General features: G+C 43.6%; 1 protein-coding gene across 1 annotated transcript in view; it reads left to right on the top strand.

Annotated features, from left to right (window-relative positions):
* Positions 1–358: 358 nt before the first annotated feature.
* LOC306792356 (leucine-rich repeat transmembrane neuronal protein 4) overlaps positions 359–16489 on the top strand; it is a gene marked incomplete at both ends in the record, with an annotated part of 106780 nt that continues 90649 nt past the window's right edge. The window contains 2 exons of the mRNA XM_079289427.1: positions 359–362; positions 12899–14460. Coding sequence (XP_079145553.1) covers positions 359–362; positions 12899–14460 — 1566 coding nt within the window. The remainder of the gene's footprint in view (positions 363–12898; positions 14461–16489) is intronic.

The raw sequence follows: 16489 nt of genomic DNA on the forward strand, positions 1-16489 counted from the left end.
TACTGCAGTACTCTTTTTGGCTGTAACTTGAAGAAAAAAAAAGAGCGATTCTCCCGCTGCGAAGACATGGATAGGGAGTTTTGAAACCGGATATTTCTTTTAATCTGGAGTTGGAAGTATATGACATTCGCCCCGGTTCGGCTGCGAGGTTATAGATGCAGAACTAAACCGGATAGCACAACCAGGTCCGGGAGAGCAAAAAAAGGGCAGGTGCGCTCTGGAAATCGGCGGCTGCGCGGAGAGACCGGGCTATTGGATTAGGACGGTACCTGTCTGTGGAGAGCGCGTCATGCGGACTCGGATGTCGCGCACCAGAAGCCATTAAAACCTGTAGGCTGGAGCTGACAGAGACGCGGACATGGGTGAGTTCTGTTTCGTGTTATCATCTTTCATCATATTCAAAACAAATATGCATATATACTCCTGCTGTCCTCCTTTCTCACAATACAACACGAGGACGCCTCTGTGTCTCTTCCGAGCGGAACCTGGGTTAAATCATATGTGCATCAAAAAACGGTCTTCTTTTTTTCTTCAAAATGCACTCTTGCAATGTCTCGTATGGGGGTTTGGTGTCTTTTGTGAAGTGGTTCGGGGAGCTTGAAGGATGTGGCTGAAGCCTGTGTGTAGCCTGTTAGTCGCAGAGCTGCAATGTGTTTTTCTCCTCCATTTCTTGCTGGTATGTTATCAGAGCCCGTACTTATACTTGTATTTCACAACGCTGTGCGCTAAAATATTTGGTTCAACAATCGCTAGCAGAGCAAATAAGCTCGTGTGTCTAAATGAGGTCTATCCTTTTTTCTTTTTTTTCCATGACTAGTTAGAGTCGCTGGCTCATTGGCGTGGACTGAAATGCTAATCACGGCAAACGCTGGACGCCAGTCAACTTTATAAAGCGTGGCCCTGCATAATCATTGATTTGGGCTTAATCTGTACGCACGAAGCCCCATTGTCCAGTTTCAGCCCGGTGCCGACGCCTCTCCCGAAACTCTTTGCGGGCTGAAGAAGGCGCGGGGGTCGTGCAGGTTTTTTTTTTCTTCTTTTTTTTTTTGCTTGGCGGACTGATTTTCATTCAGACAGCCGTCGTGTTCTGCACCTGGCACCGAGAGGGACTCTCCAAAATCCAGCAGAAAACTGCGCGTCCATCTATCAATATACTCTGCGTCTGTGTGTGTTTGTGTGTGTTTGCAGGCGTGTGTATGTGTGTGTAAACACATCAGTCTTTCAGCAATGCATCATCTTGTTTCTCTGTCTGTGCGCGTGCACGTGTTTTAACCACCTTATTCGCAATCATATATAATGAGAATTAACCATTTTTCGCCCCGTTCTGTGAGCTTTACGCGTGCGCCACCACTGCCCCCCCCCCCCCCACACACACACACACACACACACACACACACACTCTGTCCCTCTCTTGGTATTTAACTGTTAGCTGTGTCGTAGTAATTCATGTATCTCCTCCAGGTAAAATCAAATTAAACATTGAGCTTCTTCTCCTCCATCTTTTGTTTTTGCTTTGTCTCGGTCTGATTTCATTGTCTGGGCTTGCCCTAATCTCCTCAGCCATCCTTAACTGGTATACAGATGGCCAAGTTCACTGGTGGTGCTGTGCCATTAATTGCGAGGCCGCATGATGTATCGACCCAAGGCGGGTTACTGCACCACATCAATATAAGCTACAACAGCGCAGAAAAGCCATACAGTATGGGCCGGTGGGAGCTCAGATGTAATTTATGTGTGCTGCAAAGCAACCATATATTGTTAATCATATAGTTCCAGTTTATGGGCCCCCGTTCCTTAATTTAATACCAGAGTGTGTCAAAAGAACCCTGCATCGTTGACGTACTGAGATGTTTTGCTCCAAACGTATTTCAAGTCCAGGGCTTCAGGCCAGCCCCCGAAACTGCAACTCTTGTCGACCACACGGCTTCACGCTGGTGCCCACAATTATTTCATGATTATGCGTCGCCGTAATCTCAGTCATCCGCCAGTGTAGCTGACAGCGATGCTCTTCCTTAGCAGCATGCAATGCACTTATGTTTCATGGGCCATATCATTGGAGACCTCCCTTGCAGGAGAACAGTAGGGTAGGGGTTGTACAAATTAAATAAATAAATAAAAAGCCACAGCCAATGAGGCAGTTGCAGAGCTTTGAGATGAATTCAGAGGCCTGAATGACATCCCACATGCTGTCTGCATTATACAAAATGAAAACAGATGCACTGTTTCTTTGCATCAGTGCGACAGTGGCTCGTCTGGCGAGCTCACAGTACTCAGTGTTATGGGCAACAGATGACATTCTTCTAGCCCTCCAGCATCCAACAGGTAGCATTGTTGAAATGCCATGGCAAAGCAAGTCAAGGGCCGGGGATTAAAAGGCCCTTAGAGGGCGATATGGGGCCTTTTCCTATTGACATTTACTTGTTTTGAAAGAAAAAAAAAATGAATTGCTTGTGAGGCACTTGGGATCCAGCATTCATAACCTGCAATATACTGATCCTGTCCAGGTTCTTAGGGCCTGGATGCATTGAGCTACACCCTGGAAAGGTTTGCCAGTAACATTTCATGTGTACTAATCTAATCATAAGCAATGTTAGGCAATAGTCCCAGTCAAAGGGATATAAATATACTGTTTTTTTACATACACAGCTTACATGGAGGAAGTCAGTTACAATGTTAATATAAACCCTAAAACAGATCTTCGAGGAAGTGTGGGGATATCAAATGTGATCCTCACAAATGAAAAACCAGAGCAAGGCCAATTTTCTACTTTCAGAGTTATGCATGTTTTTATTGTTCCTTTGCTCTTTTGTCGGGGGGGGGGGGGGTGTTGCTCAGTGAAGAATGCAATCCCATCACTATGGATTCATTAGTTCAACCTGACCAGGATGCTGTTCTTTTGTTGGGTATCTGAGCTGTTGTAGGATGACATGGTAGAACAACCTTGACATATGAGGTCAAGACCTAGTTTATATTGAGCCCTGAACAGGAGGAAAGCTGTTGCCTGGTTACTGTTCATTTACCTTTTGTTCTCCAAACTGGATGGAATAAGGGTTGGGTGATCACTTCTACTTTCATTTCACATCATCCATTTGGGGTTACTCGAGATCGCCGATGAGTTTATTGAACTAGACTGACAGTACTGTAACTTTCCTATACATCACGTGGATATACATTGATAAAAAGAGTGTGGATGTGAAACATTTAAACATTGAAAATAAATTGAAAATTTCTATCCATAGAACAAGCTCCCTTTTAAAAGCCTGGGAGTCTGGGCATAGTGCGACAATACCACAATTTACTTGTTCCTTTTACCATCAATATATTATTTTAATATCTCAATACAAATCACATCCCTAATGTTAACTACTCTTATGGAGCGCAAAGCAACATTTGTTGAGTGGGCATGTGGATATCCATGGAAAAGAGACAGCAAACTGGTTCATAATGAAGGATTTGATATTCACTTGTAGCTCGTGCTGATTAATTGCGCTCAGTGGGCGGACATGCCATTCCACCTGAAACATCTCTAAATGCACAGTGGGTCTGATAGTAAGTTAGTTAAAGTCGCTTAAATATCGGCGTAGAAAAAAAAATCGATATATACGATCCGATCGCCAACCCGCATTAGCCTAGATTGTACATTCATTTCAGTCTCGAAAACTTAGGCAGATGTAGCAATATAATGCGTTACCACAGTAACTATAATGAAAAGTGGCATACTGCAGAGTTCAGATAGGGCAAGAGACTTTCTCCACTGCGGTACAGTGAAGAGTGAAGGTCGATTGGTCATACTGTATGTGTGTGTGTATGTTCACAGTATTCATGATAATACTCCCTGTAGTGCATTTCCATCTTCTACCCTAATCAGTGCTACAAATACAAGACGGGCACGCCAGGACACACTGTTTCCCAACCACTGTTGAGATGGGCCTAACTTGGCAGGCCTTGCTATCATCTCAAAGATAATTGGAGACTAATAGGATGGCTTAGGCTGGTCCGGGGACGTCCTTCCCTGTGTGTTCGGCTCTTGTCCAGCCTTTATGTGCAGTCAAGGATGAGGCTGGTAGCCACTTTGTCAGTGACAGGCAGCAGATAGCAATGAGCCACTAGTGTGCACTCAAAGTACACCAGTTAGCGAGTCCATTTGCCAAGTTATGAATCTACATTTGGTTTTATTTTAGGTCAGCAGTAAAGTGCACTTACTCTCTCCATGCGTTAGGGTTGAGAGGCAGAAAACGGCTATCTTCCCGTGCTGAGGACAGCAAGGCCGTCTGCTACACAACTAAGCTTGACGAACATGCCTTGAGACAAACTTGAGCTTTGACTCTTACATTCGTATTCGATCTAGACAGATAAACTGCAGAGGGTGACACATAAAAAATGAGAATCACAGGTGTCCTAAAAGCTGGATCTGATGGAGCCAAGGAAAAAAAGACGTTTGGAGGGCGAACATGGAAATCAGCAAGGGAAGCGAAAGGGCCGCGGAGATGCATAAAGAATAGACATCACATTCTAGCAACAGCCCGATGGCAGCATGGTTCAAGGACGTGAATAACGAGCATATTTTCAAAAAGGACAGAGAACAGAATGAGGGAGAAATTATTCATCTCACTAGATCCTGCATAAGAACAGTAATGGTGAGAGGTGCATCAGGTAATAGAGACACAAGCCTCACGATGTGACAGCTCAAAGGGTGACTTGTGCTCCTTTGTGAATAAGATAAGAGGAGTAGAAGGGAAGGAGACGACTTACAGAGGCATTAGGGCACTCATTAAACCGCATACAGTGTCAGTGTGTGTGTGTGGGGGGGGGGGGTGGTCTTGTGAGGCAGGCTCATTCTGAATGAGATGGCGGAGTCACTTCTAATAAAACCAGCCTATTATGCACATGGTAAATAAAAGCAATAGGGGTCTGTTTCTATAGCCTCCTGGGAGTCGCGAGTCAGACACACAATTTAGAAAGCATGCATTCATGTTTAACAGCCCACACATTCTGTTCCCCAGTCTATTAAAATTGCTTTAAATGCACATGGAACATTACACATGGCCATTGTTCTATATTGGCATTCGTCTGCCGTTTCTACCTGTTTTGCCTTTGATGCAACGTGTTGTTGGCAAATTAGTTGAAGCTACATTCAGAAACCTGGACTGTAAAAAAAGCAAACAAATTGGCTGCACTCGGATGTACTGCGTCTTGTGATCGCCGTCCTTTGTCTCCGCAACGTTCACGAGAATGTATCGCAGTTGTTGGAATCCAAGATGGAGAAACGTGATTGATGTATCTGCTGGTATAATCAATAGCCAGTACAAATTATCTGTACAGTTCCATGGTTCCCTCCATCTGTAAGGAATGATGAAAGATTCCTCTGAAAAACAAACAGTAAGTGTGTCTCCCTCCCTCAGTCACACTCTCAGTCAATACCCATATGGGATCAGCAGATGCTTGGCAAGGAGCGGAATGGCTATGTTAGATAGCATATGCCCCATGATGCCTCTCAGCCACTCTATGTCAGGGAATTATTTCTGACAAATCCTGCAAAGATTACAGAAAACACTAGAAAAATCCAAATAACGCTCATTGCCTCAACTGTAACGGTTATTCCATGTTTTTAGCTCGTCCTCAACACGTTCATTTCTGTTACAAAAATCATCATGGTGCGTGCCAACACATTTTGTAAGCTATTTAAAGTGTGTACTACTTCCATTGTGACATATTAATATTACATCACTATGATAGTGGTAATAAAGTCCACACTTGATGATATTGCCTTGAGAGACACATATAAGCAGTGAATCCCAACATACCACTCCCTCAAGGCAAGGCAAGTTTATTTGTACAGCACATTTCAACAACAAGGTAATTCAAAGTGCTTCACATAAAACCATTAAAAGCATCAAAACATAAGGCAAAAGAAAAGGAGATTTCAAAACAATTAAGAGCATTCATTAAAACATTAAAAAACAGTGTAAGAAATAAAATGCAGTAGTAAAATGCAGGAAATTTATGAATATATTAATTGAACGTGGTTCAATTAAAGGCAGCAGCAAACAGAAAGGTCTTCAATCTTGATTTAAATGAGCTGAGGGTCTCAGCAGACCTGCAGCTTTCTGGGACTTTGTTCCAGATATGTGGAGCAGAAAAACTGAACGCTGCTTCTCCATGTTTAGTTCTGACTCTGGGAACAGAAAGTAGACCGGTCCCAGACGACCTGAGGGGTCGGGATGGTTCATAAGGTAGCAGCAGATCAGAGATGTATTTTGGCCCTAAACCATTCAGTGCTTTGTAAACCAACAGCAGGATTTTAAAGTCAATTCTTTGTTGGACAGGAAGCCAGTGCAAAGACCTCAGAACTGGAGTGATGTGATCCACCCTCCTGGTCTTAGTGAGGACTCGAGCTGCAGCGTTCTGAGTCAGCTGCAGCTTTCTGACGGATTTTTTACAGAGACCTGTAAACACACCGTTACAGTAGTCCAGTCTGCTGAAGATAAATGCGTGGACAAGTTTTTCCAAATCCTGTTGAGACATAAGTCCTCTAATCCTTGATATATTCTTCAGGTGATAGTAGGCTGATTTTGTAATTGTCTTGATATGGCTGTTCAGGTTGAGATCTGATCAAGGGGAAATCAATGCATCTTAATGACACATCATTAGTGGCTCTGTAAAGGGGAACGATTTGAATGGAAACAACTCTGTCTCACCTCAGAACAAGGAATGATATCACAGGGAGCTACTGACCACTGCTTTTCACTTTTCAAATAGTATTTGAAGCCCTGCTGCACGCACGCACACACACGCACACACTTCCATGACTTTTGGGGACATTACATTGACTTACATTCATTTGCTGGAGACTTGCCACAACAGCTACCAGCTTTTTCCTCACCCTTACCCTAAACTTACCCTAAACTTAAAGCAAGTCTTCACCATAAAATGTAATGACTTACGTTATGGAAAAGCAATTTATCCCCAAAAGCAAGGCTAGTCCACACAATGTGATGGTCTAAACAGAGCAATGTTCCCACAGGACAGGTAAAACAAGCCTACACACACACACACACACACACACGATTAAGAAATTGACATCATAGAAACATAGCAATTCTCCACAGACACATTTTGGCATTCAGTGAGTTGTTTTCTGCAGCACAGATGAGTTGTGTAATTCCGTAGGGTTTGTAGTGATTTCTTGAATCTGAACCAATGGAAAGCAGAATCGATGATTCATGCTGAACCTGTGCTCCTTCGGTTTTGGTTATACATGAAATGGCTGGAATTTTGAATTGAAAACGCCTCCGGGATTGTATGCACAACCACCAGCTCGTGAATGATAATTTGCTCTGTAAACGCTGCCTTTCACGACTTATCTGCCTCTGGCATTGGTGCAATGATGGCTTATGGGTTGACTGAATACAAACACAGATTGAGATATGAATGAGCAAATTGTAAGTTGCTTCGCCTCAACACTGGTTGTCAGTGTGTATTCGTTGTAAACATGCAGGGGCAAATTACATCAATCGAAACAGATAAGAGCATGTTATTTGAGGTCATGCATCCACACAATGTTCTGCATCTGATTATACAATGTTTTTGTGATTGAAATAAGACTTTGGCTATACTATTTGATCATTAAGTGGGAAAATTCAATTTTCAAAAGAACCAATATTACTTAGTATATAACAGCTCCTATTACTTTAAAATAAATCAATAAAACGTACAGTCAATTCTAATTTACAAGTCAGTCTCCAAAGTTTTAAGTCACAGTAAAATCACAGTAATGATCATGGTCATGATTAGACACAAGTCACGAACCCTCGGGGTCCAAACAAGTCATGCTTGTAAAACTAAGCTTGTGAGATGTACTTTGGTTATTATAGATGACAAATCACTTTACATCTACTGAAGCTAAAGAGGCGTCTATCTTTACTAGGCAAGGCTTCCTTTGCCCCAACCTACATAGAAGTTGCGCTGTGGAGTTTTGTAAAAAGTATCTACAGCTGCAGTGGTGGTTTGAAGGCACCAGGTTTGATGGCTTACTGTAAAGCAGGGGTTCTTAACCTTTTTGACCTCGGGGCCCAACTTTTCAAGTACAAAGTGTCCCGGGCCCACTCTGACTCTTTGCATCAAAAGTATCAGACAACCTGTAGGTCATACAGAAACAGAGCAGTGGGCCTTTGGAGTCAGTAAAAATTTAAGATTTTTGTCCGCATTAAATAAAAAGTATCTTTCAGTATAAATAACTGCCGGTGGCTGTATCTGTACAGGTAAAGGACAGTATAGGGCTGTAACTACACTATCAGTGAACAACTGCCTCAAATTTGAAGAAGATTGGACAAAGTATGACCATTCTACAGAGTTTCTTCCATGAAGAGATCCAGGCGGAGCTCTAAAAGGACATTTGGAGACCCAAATGGACACATGGTAACCACACACTAAAGGTGTTTCTCCCTTTATATTTTGATATGATATTATTTTCCTTTTATTTTTAGCCTTTGCAAAAACTATGTATATATGGTCGAAGACATGGTGTGTGAGTAGCGGACTTGCTGTTCGTAATGGCTGCGACCGAGCGCACAAACGAGAATGAGAATAGCTCAGTTACGCAAACGTTGGTTGACGGCTTATGGAAGAGGAGGATAAGGTTTGTACTATAAGTACTAGCGTTTTCTGAAGGCACTAGCTCCATGGTAACATCCGCTAGCACGTTGTCGGGTCTGTAATGTGTCTTTTTCCGTCCACATGTTTTGTGACGTATTGCGCAAACAAGCCGTAGGAACGGAAGTGGAGGGGATCGAGGATGCCGGTGTTGAACAGGCAAAACCCTTGTTAAATAAATGAGATGACACAATGTGATGATCACAAAGACATTTATTATCATGTGTATGTAAACCTGCATACACAACAAGAAGCCCAACAGACTTTCCCACGAGCGTTGGATGTTTCGTCGCTTGGTGTCGCTTTATTTTTGAAGGCTTCAAGTGCTTCGTTTGATAGCGTTAGCCCACATTCCACACACTGAGCCCTCGGCTCTGCCTCGTTGCCTCCGTTCACAAAGCCGTACTTAAGAAAGTCAGGGTTGTACTTGTGCACAAGTTTTGGGGGGTATGGCACCACTGTCGTCTTCATTTTTTCTTTTTAATAACATCCATAACTTTCGCTACAGGCTAGCGGCTAGCTGAGTGTCTTCTTCTGCTTATTGCAGCTTGTTAAACAACTGACTGACGCATTACCGCCACCAGGTGGTGGGAAGCTATCTTGTAACTGAGCGTCTCATGGATAACAGTAATATCTCAGGTGTCTTCAATTGATAACCTATGCGGTCCCGCGGCCCTCGCGGCCCACAGGTGCAAAACTGAAAGTTTTTCGCGGCCCTCTAGGTGGCGCTCGCGGCCCAATCATGGGCCGCGGCCCTATGGTTAAGAATCACTGCTGTAAAGGACATTCTCCTCAATTGTAGAATGGGATGTGACTGGACCTAAGTGTCAATAGTTGTGTCATAAGGATGGTGAACAAAGGTCCGCGTGGGGGGGAGGTGTTAACAATGTATTTTACAACCTTGGAGACTGAACATTTCACAGGTTGATTGACAACACTGCTGTGGCAGTTGAGTGGAAGTAGGGGGTTCCCAAGAAAAGGAAAAATGGAAACTGGAAATACTAAACGGACAACCAGTTTTGTAAAAAAATTACCTAACCCTAACCCTAACCCCTGGGGGTGCGCGAGCTGCCTCTAGGGGGTGCGCGAGAGGAAAAGTGTAATGGCGGTCTGATGGTGTAATAATATTAAATATTAAAAAAAATGTAATTTTAATTTAAAAACTGTCAGGTGGGACATCTGAAGCTATCAGTCGTAAAAGAGGAGAGGGACAGAGAGAGAGAGAGAGAGGAATCGGAGGCGAGGGGAACGGAGAGGTGCGTTGGGGGGAGAAGAAATCGAGCCAGAGTCAGAGGAAGATGAGACGGCGCAGACTGGGAAAAAAAGAGGAAATATGATGAAAAGTAGCTGTGTCTGGGCTTCACTTGGATTGGCAACGCAGATTGCCCAAAGCCACAGTGCGTGGTGTGCAGTGAGGTTCTGGCTAACAGTCTGAAGCTCTTATTTACGTCGCCACCTGAACACCAAGCATGCCAGTGCAAGTCAAAAGCCCCTTACATTGTTTATATCGAAATTGGAGGAGTTACAAAACAGCCAAAAACAACTGGCGTCTCATTCATGTGTTGGTCTATAAATGACGCACTACGGGCTTCATATCTGGTTACAGAATAGCGAGAAAGGGGCTACCGCACACAATCGCCGAAGACGTGAGCTCACCAGCTGCCAGAGAGATGGTGGAATGTATGATTGGGGAGAAAGAAGCAAAAAAGTTGGACATGATCCCGGTGTCCAACAACACTGTGTCGCATGCGCCGCATCGATGCTTTGTCCGAAGACATCCTGGCTACATTAGTCGGTCATTAATTGTAAATTAAATGTGATAATCTGCCTCTGAGCCTGTGCGTGTGTCCTCGCATCCGTATTGCCCTTTAAAAGTGACGCCTTGTGTCACTGAAAGTTATTGAAACTTTGTTGCAGTGTTTCAGGGCGTTTTCACACCTTCAGTTCGTTTGCTTTGTTGCAGTTGCCCCTTTGTTCGGTTTGTGTTCACACTGCAACATTTAACAGCGGACTAAATCTTGTAAACAAATGCCACGCGCGAGCAAACTGTTCTCTCATTGGTCCGATTATTATGCGGCTATAAAGGCTTAAAAGGCTCTGTTGCTTCTTTTTTTTTTTTTTTTATTAAGGGGGGGGGGGGGTGCGCGAACCCGGTCGGGATGTAGAAGGGGGTGCGCGGCCTAAAAAGTTTGGGAACCGCTGCTCTAGTGTAAGGAGCAGAACTGGCAGGCATGATGAGTCACAAGTGTATTTAAAAAAAGAGGGGTTATATACCCCAAAATAAAGCCAGCAATCGTCAAAATAAGTAAATTAGGTCTGAGCTCATAAAAGGGGGTCAACTAAACAGAACTACACTCAGGCTACAATACCTTAGGCAAGGCAAGGCAAGTTTATTTCAACAACAAGGTAATTCAAAGTGCTTCACATAAAACCATTAAAAGCATCAAAACATAAGGCAAAAGAAAAGGAGATTTAAAAACAATTAAGAACATTCATTGAAACATTAAACACAGTCATTAAAACACTAAAAAGCAGTGTAAGAAATAAAATGCAGTTGTAAAATGCAGAAATGCAGGAAATTGATTCATATATGAATTGAATGTGGTTCAATTAAAGGCAGCAGCAAACAGAAAAGTCTTCAATCTTGATTTAAATGAGCTGAGGGTCTCAGCAGACCTGCAGCTTTCTGGGACTTTGTTCCAGATATGTGGAGCAGAAAAACTGAACGCTGCTTCTCCATGTTTAGTTCTGACTCTGGGAACAGAAAGTAGACCGGTCCCAGACGACCTGAGGGGTCGGGATGGTTCATAAGGTAGCAGCAGATCAGAGATGTATTTTGGCCCTAAACCATTCAGTGCTTTGTAAACCAACAGCAGGATTTTAAAGTAAATTCTTTGTTGGACAGGAAGCCAGTGTAAAGACCTCAGAACTGGAGTGATGTGGTCCACCCTCCTGGTCTTAGTGAGGACTCGAGCTGCAGCTTTCTGACTGACTTTTTACAGAGACCTGTAAACACACCGTTACAGTAGTCCAGTCTGCTGAAGATAAATGCGTGGACAAGTTTTTCCAAATCCTGTTGAGACATAAATCCTCTAATCCTTGATATATTCTTCAGGTGATAGTAGGCTGATTTTGTAATTGTCTTGATATGGCTGTTCAGGTTGAGGTCTGAATTCATAACTACACCTAGATTTCTGGCTTGGTTTGTGGGTTTTAACATCAGTGATTGAAGCTGAGCGGTGATTTTCAATTGTTCGTCCTTGGTACCAAAAACAATTACTTCTGTTTTATCTTTGTTTAATTGAAGAAAATTATGGCACATCCAGTTGTTGATTTGTTCAATGCAGTTACCCAGCCCTTGTATGGGATTATAGTCCCCTGGTGACATAGTTATGTAGATTTGTGTGTCGTCTGCATAATTATGATAACACACTTTGTTGTTTTCCATAATCTGAGCTAGTGGAAGCATGTAGATGTTGAACAGAAGAGGCCCCAGTATTGAACCTTGGGGAACAACACATGTCATTTTAGTCAGCTCTGATGTGTAATCAGCTACAGACACAAAGTATTCTCGGTCCTTCAAGTAGGATTCAAACCAGTTAAGTGCTGTGCCAGAGAGTCCCACCCAGATTTTTAGTCTTTCTCGGAGTATGGCATGGTCGACTGTGTCGAATGCAGCACTGAGATCCAGTAACACTAAGACTGAACTTCTGCTGTCGAAAGCGTGACTGGAAAACATCAACGCAGTTATTTACGGCCAAGAAGTTGGTCAGCTGTTGGAAAACCGCTTAACATAGATGAGAACTGAACAGACTAAACTGACCTAATAATGACAAAAAGTCACCAAACAAACTGAAATCAAAGGGTGGTGGATGATGGATCGGACCAAACAAAGGGGTGACACAAAGACTACCGAAACTACAAATACAACTAGAGGACAAAATGTTACTATCAATAAATATAAATATTTCAGCAATTAACCTAAACAAAACTAATATATAGTCAGTCTGGATGTGTTGAAATATATTCTTATTTTCTTTTCGGGAAAACAACAACCATTGGTTGGTGAACACCATCATTTACAGTACTGAACACAAGGACACAAAATAAGCTACTCAGTTTGTAGCATGCATTTGTTTACCTAAGGAGAATTATAAATGCTGCTTTAGGGTTTCTTTAATAAACTCATCTGCTTAACTTTTTTTTCTCCTTTGCCATTTTCCCCTCCCCCTTGCCCTCTCTGTAGGCTCAGCTTTGCGGCGTCGCTGGTTAGTGGTCCAACTCCTGATGCAGGTGTGGCTGGCGGCAAATCCATCTCTGAGTGAACGCGCATGCCCCAAGAGTTGTCGTTGTGATGGAAAAATTGTCTATTGTGAGTCAAGCGCCTTTCGTGATGTCCCCAAGAACCTCTCAGGAGGCTGCGAAGGCCTGTCTTTACGGTACAACAGCCTTGCCAGTCTTCGCGCAGGCCAGTTTGTAGGCCTCAACCACCTCATCTGGCTCTACTTGGACCACAATTACATTGCCTCTGTGGATGAAATGGCCTTTCAGGGGGTCCGCAGGCTCAAAGAGCTGATCCTGAGTTCCAACAAAATCACGTCGCTCCACAATACCACATTCCACCCTGTCCCCAATTTGCGTAACCTGGACCTGTCGTACAACAAGCTGCAAACCTTGCAGCCTGGGCAGTTCCAAGGCCTACGGAAGCTTCTCAGCCTCCACATACGCTCAAATTCTCTAAAAACTGTCCCAATGCGTCTGTTCCAAGATTGTAGAAATCTTGAGTTCCTGGATCTGGGTTACAACCGCTTGCGCAGTATCACTCGGAATGCCTTTTCAGGCCTAGTCAAGCTCACTGAGCTGCATTTGGAGCATAACCAGTTCTCAAAGATCAATTTCTCCCACTTCCCTCGCCTCTATAATCTGCGGGCACTTTACTTGCAGTGGAATCGAATTCGCTCAATGAACCAGGGCCTCACCTGGACCTGGGCCTCCATCCAGAAACTGGATCTGTCTGGAAATGATTTGATGGAAGTGGATGCTGTTGTTTACCAATGTCTACCTAACCTACAGACCCTCAACCTGGACTCCAACAAGCTGACCAATGTCTCGCAGGAGGTGGTTGATGCCTGGATCTCTTTGACTACCATAAGCTTAGCTGGGAATGTATGGGACTGTGGGCCTGCCATGTGTCCTCTGGCGGCCTGGCTGAGAAACTTCAGAGGGGCAAAGGAGACCACAATGATCTGCGCCTCTCCCAAGAAAGCCCAGGGGGAGAAAGTGATGGATGCTGTCGAAGCTTTTGGTGTTTGTCAATCAAATCCAGCGACAACGCTCACTGTGAGTATCCCTCCAACCCCATCCAGATTCCCTTTGCAGACTGAACGCCGACCAGCCATTCTGGCTTCACCTACTGGTTCTGGAAAGAGAGGAGAGGGATCTATCAGGGGTCCCACATTGTCAGCTGTTACCCCACCTGTGGCCCTTCCCCCAGAGCAAGACATGGAGCCTGTGTCCTTTCACAAGATTGTGGCTGGAAGCGTTGCCCTTTTTCTATCTGTTGCGATGATCCTGTTGGTAATCTACGTGTCTTGGAAGCGCTATCCTAGCAGTGTCAAGCAGCTGCAGGAGCATTCGGCAGCAGCCCGCAAACGCCGCAAGAAAGCTAGAGAGACGGAGCGCACCCTGAGCTCTCCACTTCAGGAGTACTATGTGGACTACAAGCCCACCAACGCTGAGGCCATGGATGTGCTTGTGAATGGGACCGGACCCTGCACCTATACCATCTCAGGCTCCCGAGAATGCGAGGTATGACCCACACCACCGCCACTCCTCCTAAACAAAACTCTGTCCACAGCGCTGCGACCAGAGGTAATTATTTACACTGCTTTGATTGACGATTAAATCTGCTACTTGATTACTTAGCCACACAGCCAGCAGGTTAGGTAAACACTATGTACACATGGATTATTACAGAAGTGGTTTAGCATCACTTTGTGTACAACAAGGTATCTGCTGTTTTCAGATGCTTGTTTGCATATTCGCTTAAACCTTAATCTCTGCTGAGTTCGTTTTTTGCTGCAAAAAAAGTGAACAGACATACAGATAAATGAGACTGATTGCATCACGCATAATCTTGAGCCTCTGAAATTCCGTTTGTGATGAGACATTTGTGCTTGTTTAGGTACTTGTTTGCTTGTTTTTTTGCTCAGGTATCACAGGCTTTGAGCTTTGTGTGTTTGCTCTACTGCTATTCAATCTTTGATGAGCAGTGTTGTGTCGGGACAAGAGCTGAATGGTGGTAAGATTCACTTCTGGACACTGGATGTGAATGCTAAAAGAGACTCTTGTCACTGAATAGAGCTTCCCCTGAGCATATGACTGTACACTTTTCTTGACATAGCTATGGCTCAGGACAGTTGGAAAATACTTAATGCCCATAGTCCCCCAATAGCACATCCTTCTCTGATATGTTTCCTTCATTTTCACACAGACTTGCTGAAGTTACTCACTGCCTAATTGATTCGTCACACAAACTGAAATGCATACTTTCACTGGCCATCCACAATTTAACTAAGACAGGGATAGGAAAAAAATGCACATTTTGTGACATACACACACACACACACACACACAGAAAGAAAGAAGTAGCGTTTGATACTCCCGAAAGGAGTGGGACTCCTTTGAAATGTTTGTTCACTGGCAAGTGAATTTCTTCGAAACAGTTTTTACAGACTACAGCAATGTGGGAATACTACTTTCCTCCCTTTGCTTTCAGCTGCTACACTCTTGTGTACCTGACATACTGTACCACTCTTGGTTAAACATTTTATTCTCCTGCTGAGTTTATCCAGGTTTTCCACGCTATATCTAATCAAAGCTTGTGGCGGAACGTATTCATCATCAATGATTAACCGGCATATTTGTAGCAGGGAGTAAAGAAAGGGCTAAGCCCACCCGGATGATTAGGTAGCCCACCATCGGCAGCTGTAACCCAAGCGGCATAAGACAGATTTTGGTTAAGCTCTCCACATATTTTTATATTACCAGCCCACTCATACTAAGTCTAGTTCCAAGATTCCTTCGGCATTTCCATCACATGAATTTCTGGCAGGCTCTCTCCAGAGGAATGACTATAAATGCAGAGGTTTAAACAGCATGGAGGAGGAGGAGGACTCTATACCTCAAATTATTTTTCTATTTCTGTTACTGCCTGTCTGGCTTTCCTGCCGGTCGCCTGGTAATACGTTATACTTGCAGGACTGTGAAGAGGGACCACCAATCACAGCTGCCATTTTGTTGTTATTTGCCCCGCCCTCTCCCATATATGCTTTCGGTGCCTCCTTGCAGCCTCCAGTGCTGTTTTCTGTTTGAATGTTAGACTCCATTGAAAGTGATGTCGGATGGATGGAAGGGAGAAAAAAAGAGGATGCTACAGTCAATTTTCAACGGCTGTACTTCATCCTGTACAAACCATCCATTTGAATTATGCACTTTTCACATTATTGCATTTTGATTATCGGAAAAAGGCATGAGTTGCAATAAAGAAGAATATTCTCAATTAGTGAAAAAGGGAAAAAAGTTATATGGATACGGATTCCATTTTGATATCCTTTGTCAGACGAAGATAGTTGTAATTGAAACATAATTGAAAATAGTAATGAATATGGACCCCTGGATTCTCACTGTGTTTACACCATATTTAAATGTGTCTCAGGGAACTAAATATCAGACAACAAGCATATGTTACCATTGTTTGGTAGAGAACTGCTAATGCCGACAGTTGCACGATAATATACAAACAATTGAAGGCGAACAAAAAAGTGCATTGATTGCC

Source organism: Melanostigma gelatinosum (genome assembly GCF_949748355.1).
Source record: "Melanostigma gelatinosum genome assembly, chromosome: 18".
Lineage (NCBI taxonomy): Eukaryota > Metazoa > Chordata > Actinopteri > Perciformes > Zoarcidae > Melanostigma > Melanostigma gelatinosum.